Source organism: Sander lucioperca, chromosome 5 (assembly GCF_008315115.2).
Source record: "Sander lucioperca isolate FBNREF2018 chromosome 5, SLUC_FBN_1.2, whole genome shotgun sequence".
NCBI lineage: Eukaryota > Metazoa > Chordata > Actinopteri > Perciformes > Percidae > Sander > Sander lucioperca.
In genome coordinates this window covers 10,448,087-10,473,840 of record NC_050177.1, presented here as the reverse complement: position 1 = coordinate 10,473,840, position 25,754 = coordinate 10,448,087, and the positions used below count along the sequence as shown (strand labels likewise).

Below are 25,754 nucleotides of genomic sequence, written 5' to 3'. Positions count from 1 at the left end.
TACTAAAAAAATTTAACTAATTGCTTTTTCATGAATTGTTAATTTACTACATTTGGTTTCGAACATGTTTTTTTGCATGTATCATCTCACACACTTTATCTTACACCTTAAACTATTATACAGTATAAAATTATACAGAAACAACTGTATGAAATTAGTTTTTGTAGAGTGGCTTCACCCTCTCTATTCCTCTGACATACAATCAACAGTTCCTTCACATGGTTGTAAAAAGCTCACCAGCAGTTGTTCATATCCATGTTTTCTTACATATATTGCTTGAGCAGTGATATATTAATGTGTTTGCCTGCATAACCCATTTGTATTCTTCACAGTAGAGACTAAAATCAAAGATCACCGTGAAGGGCACATGCAAGACTTTGGATGAGCAAGTGAGGAAAGGTCGACCACTATGTCTGAGTGCTGACAGAAAACAGCAGCGCTGCACGACACAAGTTCAGTCAGACATAAAAAAAAAACAGTGGATAGATCAATCTTTGCCCCTGGGCACAAAGCTACAATTACAGAAGTAGAGGAAAAACATGTCGGTGGTATTTGAGACCAAACACTCAATTTGTTGGGCAAACATCATGCATAACATGAAATACTGCACACAGTTCAGTCTTAAGGCTGAAGAACTTTCTCACTTAAGACGACAAACACTCAGATCAGTGTAGTCCACCACACCCTTTTTTATTTTTAAAATAATTACTTTTATTGTTCATCCTGACTGCCCTCTGAGTAAAGAAAATCTCTCTCAAAACTGCCATCATCCTGTTTATTCTGTCAGAATTCAGCCTGTAATCTTCTTAATACTCCATTATTTATATACTTGTGCTGCAATGTGGAACAGCCAGCTATCAAATATCAAGTTGACAAAAACAAAAAGGACTTTTAAAATGGCATGCCTCTAATGGCACTATTCCTGTTGCCATTTCCCTGTTGGAATGAAACGAGGCACATCTTTACATGTGTGAATGCAATTTTTATTCATTGGACTTTACTCATGTTCGTACTACTTGCACTTTATGGTCTTTGTACTTTTTTAAATTTTTTATTATCATATCTGTTTTTATTGTGACACCAAAGCACTAAAAGAACACAAATATGACTTATTTATGTTATTAATGACATTTTCATTTGGCATTTGTTGTATTTAGGTGTATTTATGTGTATTCTTAAATGAGGGTTTAGTTTGCAGTAATGTAATTTAGGACTATTGTTTAATTTTGTGTTAACTATTTTAATGTATGTTAATGTCTTTTACAATCTTGGGAAAGTTTTGGGAAAAAGTGATCATACTTGAACATGTTACTCTTTGGAGCGTTCTGTTGATCTATTAATAAATCCTTTTCTATTCCCATCTTGTCCTTTTTCCACTGATCTCTCACCTTTCTCATCATGTGAGCTGCGGCCTGCCATCCCCGTGTGCCAATGTGCTTGTTGAAGGAGATGTTGAGATGTGTGGCCGACTCATAGTACTCGATCATGTCAAACAGAGCTGATGCACCCTGAGAAGCACAGACAGAGAATAGGAGAGATATATTAACCATTAGGGTATTTCAGATTAAAGTCCAACCGTTTCAAACTAATCTCACAGTCGTCACAGTGCCAAAACCCTGAAAGAGATGTTACATGATATAGTCTGGAGCAGCTGTAGTTGCCATGGTAACAGTCCTTCAGAATAGGTGAGACCGGCTGAGGTGTTTAAGCTGCCTCAGGTGCGGGTAAATAGACACCTGTCTGGGCTACTGTCCAAAGTTGCAAATAAAAAGTCAGTGAACATTAAAGTAGTGAACATGTGAAAATCAACAGTGTAACAGCTCCTACCTTCTAGATATACCAACACTGAATGAAGTTTACTTTAGAGTAGGGCTGCAACTTACAATTATTATTTCAACTATCGATTCATCAATATCAGAAAAGAGTTGAAAATGGGGTTATAATTTTGTTCTTTGTCAGATCAACAGTCCAAAATCCAAAGATATTTAGTTTACTGTCACTTATGACACTGAAAAGCTTTTTAATTCCTCACATATGACAAAGCGAAGCTTGAACAGCAAATGTTTGCCATTTTTGCTTAAAACGACAAAATAGTTGTCAATGAATTTCCTGTTGCCTGACCCATCAATCCTTGTAGCTCTAGATTAATTTCTTTATGAAAATAATCTGCAGATTATTTTCATAATCAGCCAAAAAAAAAATTGGGAAAAATGCCCATCATAATTTCCCAGAGCCTAAAGCTTGATTTATACTTCTGTGTAAAATCTACACCATTGCTATGTACGTAGGTACTTGGAGACACAAACCTACGCTCGGCCGTGGCTTGGTAGCGTTGCATTTCCCCCTACTCGTTTCCTGGTTCTCCTTCTCCATAAACAACATGAAATCAAGGAGAGGGTTAACTTTTCCTGCTACAGATTTCCCACTGTGGTCAGAAAGAACAGGGGAGACACTTTGTTTCTCTCACTATGACTCTAGAGTCAGTACTCGCTCCGAAGCTAGTCACTCTCTCACTTTCTCCCCCCCCCCACACACACACACACACACACACACACACACACACACAGGCTCAACACACACACCAACGCACAAGTATAAACATCAGGCCACTTATGTAAGCTACAGCGAAAGCTCTGCGTGGAGCCTCTGCAGAACCATAAATCAAGCTTAACTCTTTTTTTGTCTAACCAACAGTTTAAACCCCCAAATATTCACTATTATATACATTTGAAATGCTTGGAACCATCAAAGGTTAGACATTTTTGGTTAAAAAAAAAAGTTTAGTGGAGTATAAAAACAGTTAATTTATTTTATGTCGAACAAGTAATTAGTTAATTGTCGTTTCAGCTATGTTCTTGTAGTTATAAATGTGAAGAACAGCATTAATTACAGGCGGAAAAATTGTGAAAAATCGTGGGGCGTAAAACCCTGTTTGTTAAAGGAGCAGATACAGTAAAGGACTAAAGTGAAATGTCAGGTGATGCAGCCAAAGTGCTCTCATGTGATCAGTGTGTTATAATCTCATTTTGGTTTTGGTAGTGCTGTGGGGTGCATCTCTCTCATCTATTACTGATATACTGACTATTTAAAGGGGTTGATGACACTGAGTGGTGAATGTCTGGTTATTCTGCATTTTTAGATCCGCCAAGGAGGTTATGTTTTCGGTTTGATTTGTCCCTTTGTATGTTTGTTGGTTTGTCTGTTTGTCAGCAGGGTTACGGAAAACTACTTGCCTGATTTTCATGAAACTAAGTGGAAGGGTGTAGCATGGGCCAAGGAAGAACCCATTACATTTTGGAGTATATCCGAATCATGGGGGGAATACACAAATTATTTTTCATTTTTGTGAACATTGCGAACTTTTTGCTACATTTATGTGGTGTTGAAATATTCTGAAAAGTTAGTTCCAGACTGGGAGCATCCACACTCCATTAACATTGTGAAATAGGGCATGCCTTGGCGGAGGTCTGCGCTCTCTAAATGCCCTTCTAGTTTCAACAAGTTCCAAGCATTTTTTAACAGCGAAATGAGCTACTGGGTCCTTAGCTTTAATGTAAGGATTCCGTGTCTTTCACTCAGCAACAGCTACTGTAAAAGCAAACTTAACCACCAGAATCAATTGCCAGTGGTGAATTTGCTCCTGGGTTAGTGTTAGGGTGTGCAGCCAATTTCAGGATGTGACTACCAGATTAAAATGGGAGTTTGAGCGTATGAGTTTATCCTCCACTGAGGTTGATGAGTAACAAAATCAGACAGGCTGCTGCATAGCGTCTCATAACATTTTCTCCTGTGTGTGTGTGTGTGTGTGTGTGTGTGTGTGTGTGTGTGTGTGTGTGTGTGTGTATACTGGGAAACATTACTGAGTATACACAAGTGTGTTTATATACAGTGTGGGGAAAGATGAGTCACATCCAGCCCAATAATAGCCAGCCTGTTAAGTGTTCCCCATTGCTGCTCCTCCCGACACTTCCTAAAACATCTTTTTAAAACTATTTATTCTCTTTTCATTTCCCCATATCATTCCCAACAAGAGGCCACTACTGTGGCTCTGCCAAATTAAGCCATCTACTGTATTTATTTCTCTTCCATCTTGTCACTTCCCCATTTGATTCCTTTTCCATCCCACCTTCCTCGGTTCTCCCGACTTCCTGTTCTCCTTTCAACACATGCTTTTCTCCATTCAGCGTATCATTTCATCTAAACCCAAAGCAGGACACTTGTCTTAGACCGAGACACTGCTCTCTGGTGACTCAGTCACTGACTCATTCAACCACTTTATACTTCTGGGGCAGCGCTCCATGTTGGGTGAAAAAAAGTGCTTACGTCTCTCTGCATTTGTTTGTATTACTTGAAGCTCTGGTGTGTGCATGTGTGTAAGCTGTGTATTTCCTAAAACGCAGATCTGTTAAAAAAGTATTATGTACAATATTGTTCTATGTATAAAAAAATAACTAAACAATACTATGAAACCAAATCAGAGTTGCTATTGTTGTGATTAGCTGCAGGTGAAGTAAAATTACACAATAAAATGTTCCTGCATGCAACTGGGTAAAATTGAGTGTTCCACTTGAGAGTGAAATTTGTGAGTTCTCCTAGACGTGGTGATGCATTTTTCTATGCCATCTTGTGAGGCTGGACCTATACCATATAAGCCATATACACCGAATAGCCAGGTAGACAACTCCTGGCAAATAACTTGATCTGTATCTAGATACATCATCTGGATAATGACATCTAATCCATGGGTCTTTGCTTTATACCTGGTATTTAAATGTGTCCTCATTATCTTTAAGTTGTTGGGTCAATTATATTAGTTTAGAACATTGGAGGAACTCAGAGTAAACAAAGGAAAGCCTTACAAACACAAGGAGAAGATGCACCCTCTACACAAATAGGGCTGGGACCACTTATTTAATCCCTCATGCTTTATAATACTGATCTCCATCAAGACACTGTTACTGCCTGATAATTAATCATTCAAAGCCGTTTGTAGCATGACATTGTCTCACTATGTTATATATATATATATATATATATATATATATATATATATATATATATATATATATATATATATATATATATATATATATATATATATATGTCTATCTAAAAGGTACCACGTGGAGTTTTTAAGTTATGTTTTAAATTCACTGTTTTCTACCAAACTAGACTGTATATTTGAGCCCTAACAAATGTGCTGAAAGCATTTCCTTCCACATATAACAATTGCAGAGCCGATCTTTGAAAGAATTTGAAACCTATATTGTTGACATCCATGTTTACTTGTTAGCAGTATTCTTCTTCCTTGGCTTTGTTGATGAATTTCTACGTATTTTTTGGCATGCAACAGTGGAATAGTATAAAACCATCAACGGCGTGTATCCTGGGTGTCCGTGTGCATCCACGTGATACAAACAAAATGGGAACTTAAAGACATTGCTCATAGCACTAATTGTGGTCAAAAACTTCACAGGATACCTTTATTTCATATTCACTTTCATGGAAATAAAATCAAACTGCACACTTATAAAAATGTGACAGCAGCCCAAATTATCCTCAAGTCAGCATATGTCTCTAAAGACAGGACTATAATTAACACACCATCTACAAGTGTCCTGTAATACAGCAGGAGAGTGGGGCCTAAATCACTTCTGCGGTTGGGTGAAAACGTGAAAGTACTGACATGGCTTTGCCAGACAATAATAAAATAATGAGCGGTAATTAAAGTGACCCTTTGTACCCTAAAGAAACATATCCTATGTGACTCAAGCAGAGCTTGTGTCTGTGTGTGTGTAGTATATTTGGAGTTCTGTGTGAAAGGAAGTGGTCAAGGCCTGTGTCCCTCTGCTCCACACTGCAGCACTGTCTCTGTGCGTGTCTACAGCCCAAACGTCACTAATGGTGTTTACACAAGTGGACATCTGGAGTAATCAGAAAACCCATGACAAACACTCCATATCCTGCCAGTACAGTGAGAGTGAAAAAGAGGATCAGTGTGACTTGACGGCAGAAAGAAACAGTGAAAGAGAAAGAGAGACAGGCATGAATTACGGATGAAAGATGGAAGTATGCTAGCTGCACTGAGAGAAATGAAGGATGGGATTGAGAAAGACAGATTTTAAAGGCAGGATCTTCTTACATCTTCATCCAGGTTGGTCTGCTCCAGGTCTATCACTTTAAACTGGACCCTCTTCAAAATCTCTTCCAGAGACTCACATGCTTTGTAGTCCAGCTTCTCACCTAAAGACATACGTTGATAAGGTTGATAACATTTGTAAAAAATGAATCTCCCATTGTAAAAAAGTATTGGTATCTGTTGATTCCCACAAGTTGAATTTATAGTATGACATTCAGGCTGTTATTTTGGTTCTTACCTTTTAGATCTAAGCAATCATTTCGCTGAGTCAGGTCTTTTAGTTCCTACAGGAACAAAAAGAAGCAGTGTCAGTAAAAGTTGAGTTTGTATATTACCCCATGGAAGCAAACTTTGCTTTTCACATGTTGAAGCTTTCACATCACACAGGAGGCAATTCAATACATTGGTACTGGAGATAAGACACAGGCCGTGTGCAAACTAAGATAAACTTTTGCTTTTGAGAAAAGCATCTGCAGGACACGTGTGCTCAACTCACCTCTGATGTGTGTCACTGTATTTTGAGTTCTGGCACCATTGGTAAGTATTTAAGTACTGCATGTGAATACTGAGCGAGTCCCAATGATGGCAAGGAACAGTGTATTAGATAAAGGAGGGCTCTGCCATTCCTGATGCAGTTTTTCGAGTGTGGATACTTGCAGCAAGCTGAGCCATGACTAACTGTGACCATTCAAGCCTTGCTGGCATGGTTTTCCACAGGACAGCATAGCAAGGTAAAAGATGTTTCCCTTGACGACCACACAATACATTGCATTTCCTACAGCTGCTTCACAATAAAAGCCTCCCTGTGGTTTTGCTTGTGAAAAAAACTGAAGCAGAAGGAAATATTTGGTGTCCATCAGCAGTAACTTAACACAGCTCTGATAGTGCTGAAAGCATTCAGTAAATTGAAAAATAGGGCTGATGAACAGGCATGTAAGGGTGACACTAAACCCCAAACCACAGAGATTCAGTTAAAAGCTGAAAAAGTACTTAGAGCCAAACACAGTAAAAGTTTTAAAAACTTTCCTTTTTTTAGACAGCAGTAGAAACAACACGTGTTCATGACTCGGAGCAGCTCAGCACCATTAAAGCGGGCTAACCCTGTCTGGTGGAAACATGGCCGAAATGTGCCTCCACTCGACTGTTTTATGTTCCATTTGTACAGCTGTCTGTCTGTGTTCAACTTGACCATGTCCATTTATCCTGTGATGTAGTCCAGACAACACAGCATCACAGATCAAAAGGTGGAAAGATATTTAACCTCTTGCCCTGGTGAAACACCCAACCACCCATACAAACACGAAAACATAGAGTGCTGCCCTCGAAACTATTTACCAGCAAATCCCTCTCTCTAGTCGACTGCCCAGCCCATTCAGCATGAACTCAATAACCTCTGCCCCCGTACCACACTACCAACACTTATCTGTGTGTGTCTGAACATACTGATAATGGTTTAGTTGTACAGAGGGTTCATGGCCTCATGCATGACTCAACGGGTCGCAAAAGCATAAGGTTATGGGACAAATGCCACAGCTAAAAATCTGTATTGTCATAATACAATCAGCAGGAAACACTAACACAAAAAACACACTGTAGTAGAAGACAATTCAGCGGTGAGGCCGACGGAATCATTCACTTATATGTAAAACCATGAACGAAAAATGTTGTACTGTAAAAATGTACTTTCTCAGTTACGTTCTGTGAAATACGGTTTAATTAAAAAAACTCCAGCTGTTCTTTATTAACCAGATGGTGTTGACTATGTAAACACAACCAGACACACAGTTTGGGCAATTTAACAGCAAGACCATCTTCACTTACAATTAAAAGGGCACCTGTCAGTGAGAATGACTTTATCAGTGTAAATACCTTCCTGACAGAGCGGCTAGAACCCAAAATAGTGCATGACGCATAGTGTGCCTCAGCACGAGTGTGTGTGTGTGTGTGTGTGTGTGTGTGTGTGTGTTGTAGGTGGACTACATCGAGCTACTGGTTCTCTTTCTTTGTTCATTAAATTCTGCGTAGCTGCGTACAATTGAAGACGGGGCCCTTGAATCAAACACGAAAAAGGCAACTGCCTTTGCTATCAAGGTTTTCACCGAGTGGAAGAGCCACCAGAAGGATAGACTGACAGTGACAACTGACCCGGACACCTGCAGCGCCGAAGAACCTTGTGTGGTTGCTATAGAAACTAATTAGCTACACCTGAGCTAACGTCATTCACCGTAGTTCTAAAGGGGACTACTTTTTGAGGGAGATGAACTCAAACAGAGTATACATTTAATAAGCATGCAATACGAATAAGAAAAAGCATAATTATTAAAGTATTTGAATTGTTTTATTTTGTTGGCAAGCAAGAAGTAGAATAAACGGGATAATAACCGAAAGGCAGGGCAATAAACAGTTTGATATGCCCGGCTTGTGGAAGGTTACCGCCGTCCACAAGCCGGGCATATCAAACTGTTTATTGCCCTGCCTCTCGGTGATTATCCCTTGCATGACATCTGGGGGTCATTTAGAAAAAGACAGGTGGAGATGCAGGAGAAAACCTTCTTGTGACCTTATAGTTAAGTCCAAATCCATGGGCTGGATCTTCCATGCAAAAGTGTCCTTCAGAGGACCTGTTGACCAGGATAAACCTGCATCTTCTCCCTAAATGAAATATGTGATGTAAATGACACTCTCCTTAGCCCCTCCCCTCAAACCCCTCAACGGTGACAGAATTTAAATTTAAAACTGGAAAAAAAAAAAAAAGGAAACAAGAGACCATCCATCTTCTTCCGCTTATCCGGGGAACGAGTGACATGAAAATAAAAATAGACTAATTCTGTAGGAAAACACTGGCTAGCCTGGCTTTGTCTGAAGGTACAATACCAATCTACCAGCACCTCTTATGTCTTTGGCCAGTATTTGTGCTAAGCTAAGCTAAACAAAAAGGTCCAGCCACTGACCTAGGATGCAGCCTGCATGACCTTTAAATTGCATCCCTAATGAGAATGATATGTCTGTGCTTAAAAAGGCATTATATGAGTAGGTGTGTCTTAGTGTGAGAAAACCACCAGTCCCTGAAGGAATTGCTGCAGCAGAAATGTGACAGAAGGCTACCAAGTGTCCAGGTCTCAAGACTCTGTTGGGAGTTACTGCAGAGCAGGCATTCAACATGCAGCTTCTAAATGGTGACCCTTATAAAACACACAGAGACACAACTTTCACAGAAATGTACATAACCTGTAGGGCTCCTGGCAAGCTGCCACGTATGCAGTGCAGTTGGACTTAATAAAGAAAGCATTTAGAGTGAAAGAGGGAAAATGCTGTAAAAGGCTGACCCTCTCTTGCAAACCCCCTCTCATTGGTCAGCCATTAGGTCTGACTGGCTTGTTTATGTGCCTGGTTACTGCAAGGATGACTAAGCAGAAATGAGAGGGGGCGGTAGTGGACCAAAAGACTACATTGGCAGGGAGGGATGGAGAGAAGCCAGACATGAGCAAACGAGCAATCGCTAAAAAGCAGAATATGTTGGAGGGAAAAAGGGAACACCTCTGTGATGACCATCCCAGGTTCAGTAAGTCCCAGTGGAAATGTACCCAGAATGTAGGACTAAATGAAGCTCACAGCTGCAGCTTAGCACAGTGATGTGCATTTCCACAAGTAGCTGAGATGTTAACCCAACTTCTTTCTCTTAGCTGACCAGAGGCCTGTACTACGAATCAAGATCAACATGCCCTGGATTTATGTCAGTTACCAGGCTCCTGCGTAAACTGTGTCATGACGGTGGTTAACAACTAGTTCAATCAACCCAGGGTTTCCCAATCCAGCGGCGCGTACGTTCACATAAGAGGCGGTGTTTGCACAGCACGACCAATCGCAAACATCTACCAGAGTCGCATATTTCACGTAAGAAGAGCACACTATAATTCTACATAAATATGAAAAAACGCAGATACGGTTTTACAGGCAAAACGCAATACAGTCGCTGCTTCCTAAAACAGGAAGGAGAACTGGCAAAAAAATAGCAGACGCTGTAAATGCGTAAATTACAATGCTTATCAATAACACTTCCCCATCAGTCAGGCACAAGATCTGCAACAAATCGTTGCTTTAGCCTATTGTTCCAGTTGCAACCCTGGCAGTGGAAGTGATCGTGAGAGCAAATAAAAAATATAAAAACATAATTCAAACCGATGTGCGCAAGACATGGCTCAAGAAGCCGACAAATAGCCTATATGTAATTCCCTCCGCTCAAAATCTATATATTTCATAAAAATACCCATCAGGGAATGTTAACGGGGTTGTCTGTCTCTAAATGTTTTAACTTTTATGAGTGCACCTCTCTCTCTCCGCGCACCGAGCTCCACCTGATCTTCTAAGAACGGTGACGCCGTTATCAACCGAGTATCGATTGGTCAGCAGGCGGTGCTTTTACACCGGTTGATCTCTAATCTCCAACATAACCTGCTCCAGAGCAGGTTAGGTGTTCAGCATAAGTTCAAATTCACTGTGGTGATACACAAAACCCTGGATTGAACCTGAAGTTACCTCGTTAACTCCAAATCTTGCTTCGTAGTACAGGCCTCAGGCGTGTGGGGATTTCTTTGCAGTCTCTCGAATCACAAATGTGTTTCTATCTGGGGCTCACTTTGCTTCAACATCATCCCTCACAAATGGAGACACACCTGCAGGTACAAATGTGCAAAGCTCCAGTGGAGAGGCCCAGTTAAGAGTTTTAGGAGTGTGTGCTGCAGTGACTTTGACAGAACAAACCGGAGTAAGTGCTAATGTGTCTCTGCTGCAAACGCTAGAACTGCCAACTCCTCGGTTTGACTAGAGGGGAATCGGTTTGGTGACAGGATGTTCCCACACAAATAAGAACAGAGATCAGTTATATCAGATCAACATTAAAATTTCCAGTAATGGCTAGGGAATTTATTTACAAAGAGAGCTCCATGTCTTTATTAGACAGAGGCTCTCATTTTAACAGACCATTATTCTTTTGATACGATCACATGAAACATATTGCTTTATTATGCATTATCATATTGCGTGCAGCAATTTTAGGACGGTGTACCTGGGAGTGTTGCCACCACAGGCAGTGGAAATATTGCCTGTCTATGCTAAAAGATGACAATTACATGGTCACTATTATTGTCCAGAGGCAGGACAAATGCAGCTCATCTCCCTCTAGACACAAAGAAACCAGGCTGAAATCTGCTCATATTGTTTCATGAAAACTCTGCAAAAAGGCCTCTTTTTGGTCCTTTAGTATCAGGTTACCAGCATCATCAAAACTGGGTGATAAGTAGACAGGAATTTACATCGGCTTGAGAAGGAGATAAAATATTGTTTTCTCTGCCCAATCATTTATTATTTATTTCCTCTCCGGCTCTGCTCTGTGACAAAAACACGTTTCACATTGGGTAGAAAGAACTCCTACATAAGAAAACATTTGAACATGTTAATCGCTATACAGATCAAGCACATTCACCAATTCCCATACAAATAATAATAAACTTCACGGATAAAGCACTTTTCAAAACAAAGTTTCGCAAAGTGATTTATAAGATGTCACTGATTCTGAAAGTCTCAGACTTCCAGGCAGGGAGTTCCAGAGCTGAGGGGCCTTGACCTCAAAAGCCAGGTCACCTTTAGCCCTGCTGGCACAAAGGCACGAGGTCTGCAGAAATATAAAAAACAAACAGCCCTGAGGCTTTCCCCACTGGATTTGAAGAGCTGCTTATGCAGAGGGATTATGAGACACATGACTGTGCTGGCTAACCCACAAGAGAAGGCAGAAAAAAAGACATGAAACACTCGTCCGCCTGTTGGGAGTAACAACCACCCTTGCTGAAAAAGGAAAATGGCCTCTCTCTACTGGATACTATCATAGCACTTGTCCAGAGTCATGCCATTCTGCATCATGCCGTGCCCTAAAACCACATTAAAAGGCTTTTGAAATGTTTTCATCACCAGAAGAAAAGGTTTAGGATGTAATTCTTGGAACTAAATTTTGTTCAACCTCACAAACGGGAACCTTCACAATTACAAACAACTTTTGGGTGGATCTACCAGAACTTCCTAAATGTTTCCAGCCTTCTTGTCCAGCTCCTGGCTGCACAGCACAGCCTTAAGGGGACTAGTTTCTATTATTATATAAAGCCTTGTGGTAAACGTAGTTATTTGTACCCCAGCGGTTTTGAACTTACACAGCATGTTATGTACACTCCCGCACTCTTGTTAAAGCCTCTGCCGGCTTTTGAATGAACTGGAGCAATTTCGCCATTACAAACTACACATAAGTTGTCAGTCACTGCGCTAGATGTCGCTTGATGTGAGTAGCACGCAACTGTGTTTTTAGCTCCACCAGTACAAGATATGTGTTGATTCTGTGTATTGGCTTTTGTACTGTGAAGACTAAGGCACTTGCCTAACTACCTGGGGAGTGGACCAGGTCAAGTTTTTAGGAAAATATTATATAGTTGAGGTTTTATTTTTAGTTTCTTTGTTTAGAGACAAACAGCTAGACTTACCTAAACTTAAACTTTAAGTTTAGTGTTGATAAAATATATATATATATATTTTTTTATCAAATCACTACATTTACTATTCAGACCTGTTCTTATAATTGCTGTAATGTGATAAGGCCAAATAAAGATTACTAAATGTTAAGGCTACAACTTACAATCATGATTATCGATTCATTTGCAGCTTATTTTCTCGATTCCTTGTTTAAAGGCTTAGTGCATAACTTTTTTATATTAATGAACATCTGTTACATTCAAGCCATTGCCAAATGAGTTGCTACAAAGCTAATTAAGACTATGGGCCTTATTTTAACGATCTAAGCGCAAGGCGTGAAGTGCATGGCGCAGGTGCGTTTAGGGCGTGTCCAAATCCACTTTTGCTAGTTTGACGGCGGAAAAACGGGTCTGTGCGCCGGGCGCGTGGTTCAAGGGGGTTGTACAGTGGCTTGCATAAGTTTAAATTAAAATAGCCCCACATCATCACATACCCTTCACCATACCTAGAGAGGTTTTATTTCAGTAAGCCTAATAGCTGGTTTGATTTGCATTGAGAGATGATCTTATGGAAAGCACCCCATGCCAATCTCTACGTATGTGTATAGTAAGTTGTTGTTAAATGCCCTTTTCCCATCTGGTGGTTGTTTTTGTCGTTCAACAGCTATTTACTAGTGAAATAAGTTATTGTTATAGTTATTACATTATTATTAAATCATTTAATTTTTACCATATGTCCTTCGCAATAAACAAGCCGTTCATTAATGTCGCCAACTGTTTAGTACCCTTCTTTTTTTAACTTTCTTAAAAAGTATTGGTTCAAGCACTGTTAAGGCACCGGTACCGTTTTAAAAGTACCACTTTAGCACCGGTATCGAAAAAATACAATACCTAACCCTAATATTGACTCTAGATTCAAATGTGTGACTAGATTCACACATTTTTCTTTTGTTTACAGTAAATAAATAAATAATAAACAAATACAAGTTCATAAAGTAACTTTCTTTGCATTTATTTGATTCCCAATCAAGATACACTGGTAAGAATGGCTTTCCATTGTTAATATGTACTTACAAACAGTTCTGAATTGCAAAATAATAGAATTTGAATCATGTGATAAATCATGCGATTAATCGCGATTAACTATAGAAATTCAGCGATTAATCGCGATTAAGAAAAATTAATCGTTTGACAGCCCTAGTTAAAAAGGGTTTAGAGTGTGTCTGTGTGGTTGCGCTGATATGTCCATTCACCTGTGTTTAGTGTTACATTGAACCTCACCTGTATCTGTTTGAGCACTTTGGGTATGGGTTTACAGTTGAGTTTCTGACAAGCTTGTTTGTAGGAAGAGAGGATCTCCTCCACCGTCACATTCTGAGCTGGAAAACACAAAAAAATTAAGGTTAGGTTTGCGTTTATTGCTTTGTTTGTTTCTCTCTCACACACACACATGACATATGACACGACATTGCCATATCATTCGGTTAACTGACGCTTATTTATTTTGTGTGCTCTGCAGTTTACACGCTTCTGACGCCTGTGCAAACAATAAAACAAATTGCAATGGTGGATTGGGCTTCAGCTGGATTTGCCCTGATAACAGATCCTGCATATCAAGCAGGGATGTCCAAAATGACTTGAGGAAATGATTAACATAATGTTAAAGTCTAGGACTGAAACACACTTGGAAATGGTCTTTTTTTAAGTAGCCTGTTTGTGCGTTTGCCTTGGGGAGCACTCTCTTTACAGAGAGGATCAGAAATCTTGACCCCCTTTAAGGGCTCCCTTACTTAAGTCAGCAAAAAGGAGGTATTGTTCTTGGTGTGTGCATGTGTGTCAGCCGCTGCTGCCTTCCCAGACTGTAGTAGGGGCCAACTCCAGTCAGATGACTGGGCAACATTCAGACCCACTGTTCTGGCTGAGAGACTCTGGTGAGAGATGAAGTCAAGCACTCTGGGAATGAAAGATAATAAAATAATGACCGAATCAAAGAAAAAAGAATGAAAAAATGGTGCATGTATGCAGGAATTCAGAAAGATCAGGACATTAAAAAAAATCTTAAGACTGTGTAACAGATAAATACATTCAGAGTAAACAGTGGATGCTGATACAGACAGAAACTGTCCCTATGATTCTTCTGTACTAACAGTACTGTACACATAGGGCTAGTGTGTGTGAATCTGACTTTGTGCTGCGGTCAGCATCTTTGATTTATCTCGCCAAGGTGAAAACTTGTCCGCTTTACTTTTCAGTCGCCTTCATCTCCTCTCCCCTTTGTCTCCCACAGTGTCCCCAATCAGTTTAAATTCATCACCCACCCATCTGTACAAGGTAGTGGCACAACAGACTGGATGAACCAGCATTACTAAAATGTACAAAAAAAACAACAAAAAAATAGATTCAGCATGTAGATTTAGCCCTAGATGGTTGAATCTGTAATGTTTGTACAAGCACAGGTCAGAATGAATAACCTGCTGGTGGGACAAATAGGCAGGTCAAAAACCTGCATGAGCAGCTGTGCATGTCTGACCAACTGTGTTATTCACCGTCTCAATGAATCGGAACCAACGTCAGGCCATGGATGAAAGTGCTACAAGAGACAAAACTGCGGTGAGTCTGAGATAATGGTGTGAGTGTGTGAGACTAAATTAAAGGGTGAATTAGTGTCGCATAAATACAATGAGAACGGCCACAACATATCTTTTGCTTGTTTTGAGACCCAGACCAAACAGCCACTCAAATGGAAACCAGTCGAATCTTGACTATTACACATACATACATACGTATACATACATACATACATACATACATACATTCTAGGGATGTAACAATTATCGGTGTACCGGTAAACCACGGTAAAAATGTTGACGCTAACAATTACCCTTTTCATTTAAAATATCCTTATTATTGCTGTGGATTACCACGGTGTGGAAACCCTGTGTTTAATCCTTCCCAGCTTCATCCGAGGCTCCTGAAGTAGCCGCGCAGGCGCACTGCGCTCAGACAGGAGAAGGGGGACAGAATGTAGCAGCATGCTAACAGACTTTTTTCTATGCTTTCAATGTTTTCGGACTTGTTGAAGTGATGTGGGTAGTATAGCACAGAACGTAAATTAAAACTATTCTGTAGCTTGCTAAACTGTCATGAGTTTTACTGCCTCGTTATCTTCAATAAGTGTTCTGCTACGATGTGGAATTAGCCCATGTTACGACGTGACATTTGGAGAGTGAGAGAGAGAGAGAGAGAGAGAGAGAGAGAGAGAGAGAGAGAGAGAGAGAGAGAGAGAGAGAGAGAGAGAGAGATATTATTGCCTTGATAATATTGCTGTTGCTGTGTTTCTTATTGCATAGCTGATAAAGGTGCAGATTGTTTAATATTATTTGTGCAGCCACATGTTGATATTCAGGTTGTGTTTGCTAGCAATGTGCAATCACCAGTAAACAGACTAGCGCTGTGGAGCCACATGCTTAGCTATTAAAGGTGTATTACACTGTTTGCTCCGTTATGGATACGTGTGCTGTAATAGATGTGGCTTATTCTCAGTTTTTGTTACTGAGCAATATGTTACATTTATGTTAATTATAACAGAGAAATAATGTAATTCTTAGTATTGTGTCTTGTATGCTGGTGGCTATAACATTTAGTTTTGGTAAATAATGTTCATAGTAAGTCAGATGCTTATTAATGTGCATTATTATTTGCTTATATTTCAGAACCACATCCAACTTCACATGTAACATCAAATACAACTTCATAGTTAACTTCATGTTGGAGTTGTAAATAAATCTTCCTGGATCTCAAAGTCAGACATCTCCGGTTCAAGTTCTTACCGGACCCCCTACAGCGGGCCAGTGTTTCAGCAGCCAGTTTTCAATAGTTTTTAAAAGCCTATTGCCTATATTTTTGTAATATAATAAACACTGTTACACTTTTTGAAACTATTTCAGTTTGTGTAGGCCTATCAGTGCTTTCTCAACGTATTGAACACACTTTTAAAAATACCGCGATAATACCGAAAACCATGATAATTTTGGTCACTATAACTGTGAGGTTAAATTTTCATACCGTAACATCCCTAATACATACATACATACATACATACATACATACATATATATATATATATATATATGTGTAATGCAATTCAGTATATATTATATATACTGACCACAAATGAAACGGGTTAGATGACGATGTGCTGACTGCTACGTTCAGTGACAAGATACATACAACACTATATAGGTTCAAGCCTCAAATATGCACTCTGCATCAGATTTGATAACTTTTAATCATTGTTAAAGTGCACACTGCGCACAAGCCTAACTTCTCCTCATACAGTTAACCATAAGTAGCCACAGATTGACCCTTAATCAACTGTTTATATAAATACATTTGACTGCTCCACACGTCTTAAGACGTTTTCAAGTGAGTGAGTTTCAAAGTTCTACATCTCCTTTTACACTGCATCAAAAGTGTAAACTCGTCATTTAATTAATTAAAGGATGTAAATAACTTGCCTTGGTGGCTTAAGTTGAGGCTCTCCAACATTCATGCTAGCTTCCAAGGTATTGTTGGAAGCTAATGTAGTTATTATATCCTGAAATGCCGTTGTAATTAAGGTCTACTCAATTAATCTGAATTTGGGATTTATCTACAAAACATATCTGGACACAGAACTATGGATTTAACCTAAATGCCTCTGTGAACAGAAACAGAAACAGCACCGTGTGTGCGTTCCAGTGAACACTGTGTCCTTGGAAAAGTGTTATTGTGCAGAGCTGCTGTGGAGCAAGTGTGTGTGTAAACACTTCCTGAGGGAAGGGTGGGGGGTAGAGGGGGGAAAGGGTCCCATGCTTACTACACAGTATTTACATAGGTCATTAGATAGAGAAAGAGAAGGGGAGGTAAAAAAAAAAAAAAAAGAGCATGGTCTAATCTATCACTATTTTGCTCAAAAGCAAAGACAGCAGTGTAAGGAAGCTTATATTAAACACCCAAAAAATAAAACTACTCGTATGTGAAACTGGAAAATGGTGAAAAAGAAAAAAAGAAAAACAGTTACAAAGAGCGACTCAGGACTCAAATGCTTGGCGTTAAACAGAAGATGTGAGCTTCGGCCCTGCAGGATCATTAAGAGCTGAGCTACAGCTGTTGCCTGCATTGCTTTGTCTTTGTTTTATTGCACTCCTCCAGTGCTGCTGGTACGTGTATGAAGGGAGTAGTGATGAGGAGGTACGCAGAAGGGGGGAGAGAGGGAGGGGAAACGACTGCTCCAAACAACATCTTTGAAAACCAGGTTAAGAGGAAGTAGAGGTAAAGTCTGATTATAGTAAGTGTGCAAAGAAGAATCAGTAAATAGACCTCTTTCTTTGAGAGACAAGGCATTTAGCTACAAAGACAAACTACTTATAGCTGAATATATCACTGCCAACCAGTTAAGGAGCAGAGTTCCAATCATCACACTTTTCATAAATCCAATTTGCCCTGACCATCCCTTCAATAAACAAAACCTGCGCTTCAAGTTGTACAAGAGAAAGAAAGCATACAGGGAAGGGCAGCTGCTTTAAAAACACAGTGGATTAGGCATGAAGACAAGAAAGAGACAAATAGAGGGAACTTGTCCACCTCTGCTCTGATCTGCTAAATAACACAAATCAGCAGCACACCCCCTTTCCCCTTGTTATTGCTGTTGGCCACCGTCCACTGTGCAACTACACACACAAAATCACTTGCTGCTTCCATCGCTGAGCTTGTAAGCGAAATATAATAAGAAAGCAGGACTGACACGACAGCATCTAGCTTCCTGACTCAGATCAACAGAGGTCAATTAAGCACAGTGGACTTTATTCATATTACGTGCTAACAAGTCAATTAAACTGATCAATATCATACGACAACGCTAGATCTCTAAAAATTGTTTTCCTCATCTCTAACCATCACATACTTCCCTTCATGATATAAATGGTGTGGAAGGTAGAAAAAAGAAAATCAATGCAATCAAATGTAGGTTGTCCAGTCATGACAGTGGATCTGGCAATCAATTTGGTATAATCTGGTTTCTTGGGGTATGTCCCTCTAAAAGGCTAGTGCATTGTGAATATACCAAATATAGGAAACCATGTTTACCTTTCCTAAGCTCTTTATTAAACCGTGTCTGTTTAAACTCTGTTTCGGTATCTTGGGGAGAGGAAAAACTGCAGGCAACAAGGGAGGTATACCTGCCATAAATCATAAATGAATTACTTGAGACTTACAAACAGCAGAGCTGCAACAAGTACATAAAAGTACACAACAACCCATATACGAGGAGAGAGCTGTAGTTACAGTATGTCAAACTGCTTATTTTTTTTATTTACAGCTAGGCATTGACAGTGAGCAGATGTTCAATCACCTGAAACCTGCTCCTTCACTTACACACCTTAATGACACTGAAGCTATAAAGCACAAGGTGAGGTCAGGGTTTTCAGTGAAACATGAACACGTCATTTTCAAGAGAAGGCAGGCATCAGTAACTTCAAATAACATACGTGAGGTTTGAGTTAATCTCAGTATGAAGACATTACTTAGAAGCTACCGTATTTGCAGTGTTTTCCTTAGGTTTGGGGAAGACTTAAGTGAACGTATTTGGCAGGGGGTTTAGGGGTCCTACCTCAAGAAAAAAAAAAAAAAAAAAAAAAACCGCAATTTCACATCATTTTGGACTTTTATTATCATAGCTGTTTAGAAGTCCACTGGGGACCAACTACAATCATTAGATCTGAGAAAAGTAATTTAGTTAGTTTTGATGGCCACATTGATTTACATTCATTCTGCTTAGGTGGTGCCCAAAATGGCTCGGGTGCTGCGCCTAATGGCGTGTTCACACCAAAGGCGAGGTGAATAATCGCGTCGCACCATTCGTGTTTGAGTTTGATCGCGAGATCTTATGCGTCTATGCATCGACTTCGTATGTTATTGCGTAGCTGGATTTGTGCGAAACGCGGGCCATAAGCCTTATAATGGTAGGGAAAACCCATTTTCATTGTATAAATTACTTTCACCACAAAACTGCTCCACATTTGAGCTGAGCGACTAGGTTTTTGGTCAAGACATACAGTCAGGTCTTAACAAGCTGCCATCACATTTCGTTGATTCTGTTACCAACTGATGTGAATGTTCCTCATGTAAACATATTTAGTAGACAATTGTAAAACAGAAGAAGTAGCTGTGAACTAATTTAATGAAATTATTCATTTAAATAATTTTCAATAATGCTACCTAAATAAATGCTGTAAATTCTTCATATCCACTTATCAACCCAATGTAACATAGTGTCATTTCCAATTAATGCTGCCTAAAATGCCTGTTGCCATGGACATATGACAACTCATCAAAAAAGATGTAACATTATTAAATGCAGCAGCTAAAAATACAATACTTCTCTCCTTTGTAGCTGCACATCATAACACTTTTGCAGTCAAAGCCTCTTGCGCCCACAAAAGGTCAGACCAGATCAACCCACAGAGTGCCCACAGTGGGAGAGTGCGCTTTAGCACTCAACTTACTCTTAATGGTAAACTGGTGTATGAATGCTTCCTATACTATCACCATAAAGGGCTAATAATGAGATATGAATTAGAACATTTTATTTCTTGCTCCACTGTAAATGATTACACACTTTGTCAGACATGCTACCTTTGAAGGTGGGACAAGAAGCTACTCATTGCACAATAAAGCAGCATAAACTAAGGCTAAGACTAAGGATACCGAACATAAAAGATTGAATGTAAAGGTTGCGCACAAGTTGTGGCATATCCTTGTTTGTGTTATAATGGTTTAATAAAAAAATAAAAAAAAAATAAGGGGAGGAAGTCGGACTGAGAGGACACCTGGGCAGATTCTGCAAAAAGCAGCATGACCTTTAGATTGCTAGTTTTGGAAAGTTACAAAGAAACTGAGCGACACGGACAGGCCCCCTTCTCCAAACTTCTGAGAAGAGCTTTCCACTGCTTAGACTTTCTGAAAAACATCCAAAAGGAACATGTAAGGCCCTCAATTATTTATATGAAGTTCTTTGAAAGCACTTGATGTTGAAGCCAAACCTTTAGGGCCTGTAAAAACATGTGATTATCTTCCAAGGTGCAAAAAAAGGGCTAGCACCTCACATCCCTAGAAGCTGCTGTCATATGAGAAGGCGCTGAACACATGTAGACAACCATCATCTTAGCACAAAATCATCCAATGCTAGCACTTGCTCCACATTTCTACAGCCAATGATAATTTTTAGAAAGTCGTTTACTGCTCTCACGGATAAGTAATTGTTGAGAAGGTATACGAGTGAAGTCTGACCCAATTTCTATACATCCTCCTCAGTTTTGCTATCTTCGTGCCTTTATGACTTACTCCTACTCTTTGTCTAGCTGACAAGAAACAAAGTGCAAACACATAGCGCATCTTGCACTTTCTCCCCTCACTCCAACAACAAGCAAACTGTTTGCATGTGTGCAGAGGAAGACGACTATGAGACTTGCCACAAAGAACAAAAAAAATCTGGTTTCACTAGTTTAGAATGCTACAGCATACTCTGTATGTGGAGAGCTTAAGAAAAATGTTGGCAGTGCCTGGAAATTTGGTAAGGACTGTACCAGCCTCAGTCAAGCTACTGCAGTAACACCTGACCTGCTGTCTGCACACATCTGCTGCATGGACAGCAGGGGTCTCAGACAGAATAATGTTAAGTTACATAACAACAAACTATAAGAGAGGACTGTGATTGGAAAAGGTAGTGAGCCTGTTGACTGACCTAGTTTATTCTTGGACAAATTGTTACGTAGCAGCTAATGTTACCCCACGACAACTGACAGCCCTCTGATACCCCTTTCACAGTAATGGCTCAATCAGGGTTATACCCAGGTCGACTGTGTGTTTGAATGGGGTAACCCTCCTCGATCAACTCGGCTTCGTTACCCAGGTAGCGAGGTGGGTTTGATCAGGGTAGACTTGGGTCGATTTCAATGTCAGCCACGGCGGGACAAATTATGTGACTGGTTGGAAATGACAGTGGGGTAGTCGTCACAGGTCCCCGCACACTTTGAGAGAGAAAACAGCATACATTTTGTCTCACTGTGCTTTACGCTGAGCTTTCACCATAGACTTAAATATCATAGTTTAAAACTAGGATTTTCACCGACAGCTTCAACAACAGCAGAGCAAAACGGTTCAATTCATTTCTGAACAGTCCACTGGCAGTGGGTGCCCGGATGTTCACTAGTCTGCCTTTTGCAGCGCGGTAGCAGAGTTTTACAGGCAAAACTGCCTGTAAAAACCCAGCGTTAGAACGTAAACATATGAAAATAAGTTCATAATAATTCTCTCGGCACCGCCGCTCAACTCCCTTTCTCGACACCCGTCTCCAGCCTGCAGTTCAGTGCGGCTGCTGCGGTTGTGCGAAAAAGGAGTCGTGAAGCCAACAGCAAAGCCCAACTTTACTTTTAATGAAATCAAACAAAGATAAATGTTCTCCCCTCGTCTTAAAATAGTAAGCTAAGCTATACATATGCAAAGGAGGAGAAATCGCCTGCACAAAATCATCTGAGAAGTGTTTGATGGTTATTTATTTGTGCTTTAGAATGTAATCACTGCGAAACAATCATGAAGTAAGCTTTATTTCCCTCTCTGTACAATGACAGATTCAAGTAGCTACAAAACATTACTTCTGCTGGTGTACAGATGGACTGGAGTATGTGATGTTAGCTGTTCACTAATATATGACGTGCCCCGCCCATTTCTAGCACTTAAGGTAACTGTTGCATTGCTCCCGGGTTGACCCAGGTGATCTCTGAATTGTCATGACCAGGGATATACCCACGTAAACTGGCTTGGTTTGAATTTCCAAAAGGAGGGTTGAACCCTGATCAGACAACCCTAGCACAACCCTGGTAGGTGGTGTGAAAGAGGTATAAAAGGATTGGCACGCTGCGGAGGAAAAGCTAAATTCTCAAATGATAGAAAGTGTGAGGTCTCTGGAAAGTAACCTTGAATTGATCATTTAGACAGCATGTACCAAGTTGAAATGTCTGCAATAAAAGCTTATAAAACAGAGAAACCAGTGTTGACGTATTACATGCTTCAAAAGGAGCCAACAGTTTAAAAAAAACAGTCGCTCCAATATAAAAGATTGGACACTCAGCAACACATGGAGGCCAGGTGTCCAATAATCCACTGTGTTTCTGCCGAAGGCCAACAACCTCAGCATTGGATGTAATTTGCTGTCCTGTGGACTAAAACCTTTTAAGTCTGAGGGTGGCTCTGCAGGGACAGCATACTGTTGCTGTCAGATGAAAAGCTTGCATATTTAAAATGTCAAATTACGCTTATAAGTTCGACATTCATTATGAGCTCAATTAATCTTTTAGAGGGTTTCAAAAAGGTTCCATAAGCATAGGAATGGACAAAATTCAAATCATGTAGCCTAGTCCTTTAAGAATGCATTCATATTAAATTGGCTAAATTCGATGCATCCCTTTTCTCTTTTTTGGCCTTAGGCCTGTATTACAAACCCAAAAATTGTGCTTTTTGTATGGATAAATGGAGTGGATAAATCTGAAAACACCGTTAAAACACTTTGAGCTTGTAAAGGGAAAACTGAATTTTAGGAAAACAATGCAAGATACACTCAGTTGCCTTTTTTATTATACTTAGCTTAAACTAATGCAGTCTAATAGAGCAGTCCTGCTCTAAAGCCTGCCTTCATGAAGGTTATAATGTTCAGTGTTTGTTGAAACTGTTTGGTGTTGATTCAACTTTATGGTTATTTTGGAGGTCGTCTGTGGCACTGTTGAACTGTACTGGGTTATACAGAGAGGTGTTACTGTTATTTAGCCTGTCCTTGGCTCATTGATATAAATGGGGTGGACAACAAAGAAACACCTGTCTGTATAATGCAAAACAATTCAACAGCACCACAAACTGCAGTTAGGCTGTGTTTAAACTCAGTGCAGGTGATTGGCGAGAGAAGGACGAGGGAGAACAGAGATTAAAGAAGAAGGTTTAATCGTTTTCCTGTTGTTTAAGCATTTCGGTGGGTAAGAAAACTCACAAATAAACATAATTTTGCAATTTAGCTGGCATAGTGTTAGTGCTGACCGATAAATCATATTTTCATTGTCATGGCGTTATGAACATGCGCGATAAACACATCGCAAAAGACTACCTGAAACACGATGAATAAGGTAAATCATTTAATTTAGGATTGGGTACCGAAATGGGGTACTGAATGGGCCCCGGAGCTAAAACTGTAGTATTTACCATCACACTGCAGCCTCTCCTCTGCTCTGTGTCAAGGCTGAGTTCCTCCACATACATACACAAACGATACACACACAAAGAGCAAAGTCAGCGGACAGCAGATCAGAGAGGCCGCGGTGGAGACTACTCTCATTACTGTAAGCAAGTGTAATAAAACCTTGGAGTAAAACGCCAATAGAGCACGCTAGCTCGGCTAACAGCGAGTTGTGCGAAGCTGAAACAAAAGCTGTCTGTATGAAGTCTAACTGTCTATCTTAGTTTGCTACATATCTTAAAATGTGCAAATTCTTAGCTGCTGGCTGAGCCAAACCAGCCCCTCTACTCTTTTCAGCAGTAAATCTACACGGCTAATTATTATGCACGTCAATGACGTCATCGGACCTCAGCAGTGAGAGGACAGAATGAATGACTGATACTGACTATAGTCTGTGACAAATTCAAGCCTTAAATTTTGAATCGTTCTAAACTTAGTATTTTGATGTCAGGAATATTATTTTACAGACATTTTGGATTGTTTCCAGTAAGATATTAATGAGTTTATATAGTGACTTTGTTGTTGTTAACACTACTGCTGCCGCTTTAAAAACAACATTTAGCCTAGTTATATTTAAAATGTCATGATAATTTGGTTCTGAATTTAAAGACAACCAGGCTGACATAGGAAATGTATAGCTCATATGCACACTTCAATATGTTTTATTTATTGCAAGTCATATCGCCATAGTAATATTGAACAATGTTATCGCACATCGCAGATTTTCCTTATATTGTTTAGGCCTATATAGTATGCATGTAGACTAAACGGAAAACATGAAAGTCACTTATATTTTGAGGTGACTGGGTTTTCACAAGACAACAATGTATGAAATAACATGCCAAGCCTTTGGACAAACTTCCAGGGATAGATGTGAGTATGTTGTGGGTGGAACACCGATGTATTGCCAGCTCCTACTTAACATGAAAGTGCAAGTGTTCAAAATAGCCCCCCTCTCCCAGTCTTCAGTCCCGTTCCCTGCCATTTCACAGTGCTGTGATGTGCACGGTGATATCAGCGTCATTCACACATGACAGTTGGCTGCCTGACTGGTCAGAGGTGGGGCAGAAAGGAAGGGATTTTGCTGCTGCTGCTCAGTGTGCCTCTACCAGTCTGGATGACAAGACGGCATCAGTGGGTAAACACAAAGAGAGAAAAGTAAAGATTTTAGAAGGGTGCTGCCTTCTGCTTAAAACAGATGAGCCTAAAAAGGTTTAAACTGCCACTTAAACTCCTTTACTTAATCTAAAAATGAAAATCGATGGAAATGAGCTTTCGATTTTGAAAGTTTATTTTTTTTTCTTTCCACCCCCACCTACTTGCGCACGTCCGAAGGAAAAAAACAAGAGACAGCGTAGCTTACCGACTGGTAGCATGCAGTTAAAGAAAATGTTTAAATCCATAATTGAATCCAATCGTGAGCTTAAAATCAAAAGTTAAACCAAATTGTGGATTTGGAAAATCGTGACACCCCTAATCAGCACAGGTATGCACAAGGGAAGTGGATCAAAAGTAAACAAAGTAATCGTGTTGGCTTCTCTAATAATGTCGCTAAAGAAACATACAGATTTTGCAGGCGTATAATCAGGCAAAAGCTCTGGAATTGATTCCAAGTAGCTGTGTTCAGAATCTGCAGATACACATTTAATGTACAGCACCCGGGTTAGACTGAAGCAGAATCTGAAAAAAATGACAACACCTGCAGTCTCCAGGCTTCACACACATCCCACCAGTCCTCAAATTTCACATCAATGCACTCATACAACATAGACCTCCAGTATTT

General features: G+C 39.9%; 1 protein-coding gene across 4 annotated transcripts in view; it reads right to left on the bottom strand.

Annotated features, from left to right (window-relative positions):
* The window catches only part of ppp1r37 (protein phosphatase 1, regulatory subunit 37), a 53,832-nt gene that overhangs the window by 16,455 nt on the left and 11,623 nt on the right, over positions 1-25,754 (bottom strand). For all 4 annotated transcript variants that reach the window (XM_036001049.1, XM_036001050.1, XM_031296677.2 and 1 more), the window contains exons 2-5: positions 13,933-14,030; positions 6,378-6,423; positions 6,143-6,243; positions 1,389-1,508 (exon numbers count right to left, since the gene is read on the bottom strand). In XM_036001049.1, the coding sequence (XP_035856942.1) occupies positions 1,389-1,508; positions 6,143-6,243; positions 6,378-6,423; positions 13,933-14,030 (365 nt within the window). The remainder of the gene's footprint in view (positions 1-1,388; positions 1,509-6,142; positions 6,244-6,377; positions 6,424-13,932; positions 14,031-25,754) is intronic.